The 1,410-nt window shown below is 35.6% G+C and overlaps 1 protein-coding gene and 1 long non-coding RNA gene across 2 annotated transcripts; one reads left to right on the top strand and one right to left on the bottom strand.

Moving 5' to 3' along the window:
• LOC109592924 (uncharacterized) lies at positions 1-411 on the top strand. Its single transcript, XR_002190638.1, has 2 exons — positions 1-36; positions 83-411. It is a non-coding gene; the product is annotated as an uncharacterized LOC109592924 (long non-coding RNA).
• Position 412: 1 nt separating this feature from the next.
• On the bottom strand, positions 413-1,404 carry LOC109592923 (uncharacterized). Its single transcript, XM_020008230.1, has 2 exons — positions 1,222-1,404; positions 413-1,172 (listed from the first exon to the last, which is right to left on the bottom strand). Exon 2 carries the CDS (start codon positions 1,075-1,077, stop codon positions 457-459), a length of 621 nt encoding a protein of 206 aa, XP_019863789.1. The 5' UTR covers positions 1,078-1,172; positions 1,222-1,404; the 3' UTR covers positions 413-456.
• Between the last annotated feature and the right edge of the window lie 6 nt (positions 1,405-1,410).

Genomic DNA, 1,410 nt, shown 5'->3' with positions numbered 1-1,410 from the left:
AAGAGCAGGGAGGAAATTTACTTGAGACATTTAAAGGTATTATTAAAATATTATTAATATCTGTCTAATGTTTCTTATTTAGCTAATCAAGCTCGGCTAAGAGAAGAAGAGGAAAAGAGAATGTCCACTTATTCTTCAAAGGGCAAAAGATTTGGATCAACTTTCAACGTCTTCTCTTTTAAGAAGTCTTCCTCATCTTCCCCTGCACCTCTTGAAGTAGCCATACCTGCTGATACACCTCCTGTATCACCAGCTCCTCTTGATGGAAGTGAAACTAATAAACCTCAAACTACTGGTGGTGGATGGCTTGGCTGGTTGGGATTGAAATAAGTCCTTGTACTATAGCTGTACTGTGAAAAATTTATTACTAATCAATGATCATTAAAAATAAAATTTGTAATTGGCGTGAAACTAATGAATCTACTAAAAATAAAAATATTCAAGTTATCATAAAAATCAGTGATCAGTGTATTTATATGAAGCATAAGTGTTCATATCAAATCTCAGGTTGAGTTTTTTCTTTACGTCACTGGGAGCATTTTTTCCTGGTCCAGAGTATAAGACTTTCTCAATTCCAATGTTTCCTTTATCCTGCTTACCTTTGAATTCATCAAAGGTGTCTTCAGAAATGAGCAAACAATACCAACTGGGAAGGTTGTCAACCAGGAATACAATTCGTTCTCTTTTTTTTCCAAGACGATCCTCCCAAGTGCAGGTAGAGTCCAATTCACACTGGTCTCCAGGCATCTTGTAGCAGTGGATGTGTCTGAAGTCAACGTGCATTGGGTGTTGTCCTTTTTGAGCTGGTTCCATTTTTATTTCTTCATCATATTTTATGAGGACACCTTCATCTTCTTTGCTGTATCTTATTCCTTTTCTGCTGTATGTGAGTAGTGTAGCTTCTTCATGAGGTTGACATGATGTGAAAATTTTGAATAGTATCTTTTGTTTTCTGGTTTTGTGTCCACAAGACAGAATTCCATATTTGTCTAGTTTTTTGCCACAGTCGTGTATCCATTTTCCAGAATAGCTGCAATCAGATCCTATCATTAGAGACTTACCCCTGAAATGCATCATGTATAATTCAAAGATGTCATTGAATGATATTACTCCATCTTTAAAGCACCAGTTACCAGTGTCCTTCTCTCCATGACCAGTGTAATATATGAAAGCTATAGAGCAAAGTTTTAGTATGACTTTGTTGTAAAAATATTTTCTTACCTTCACCCTTCTTACAGTCATCAAATAATGATTTAATTTTATCAAGATAAAACTGTCTCGACTTTCCCTTTTCTGGAGTTTCTTTCAATTCATAATGTGCTAGATCTTTTTTATATATTTCAACAATGCTTTCCACCTCCTCTGCAATCCATTCTTCGTATGATCCTTCTACACCAGCAGGAATCAGCT

This window comes from Amphimedon queenslandica, unplaced genomic scaffold, assembly GCF_000090795.2.
Source record: "Amphimedon queenslandica unplaced genomic scaffold, v1.1 AMPQUscaffold_3476_Cont24531, whole genome shotgun sequence".
In the NCBI taxonomy this organism is placed as follows: Eukaryota; Metazoa; Porifera; class Demospongiae; order Haplosclerida; family Niphatidae; genus Amphimedon; species Amphimedon queenslandica.
Note: the sequence above shows the minus strand (reverse complement) of the source record. Positions and strands in the feature narration are given on the sequence as shown.

Bases quoted from the DNA above. Each gene is read 5' to 3' on its own strand.
- LOC109592923 (XM_020008230.1), bottom strand. From the start codon at position 1,077: ATGATGCATTTCAGGGGTAAGTCTCTAATGATAGGATCTGATTGCAGC.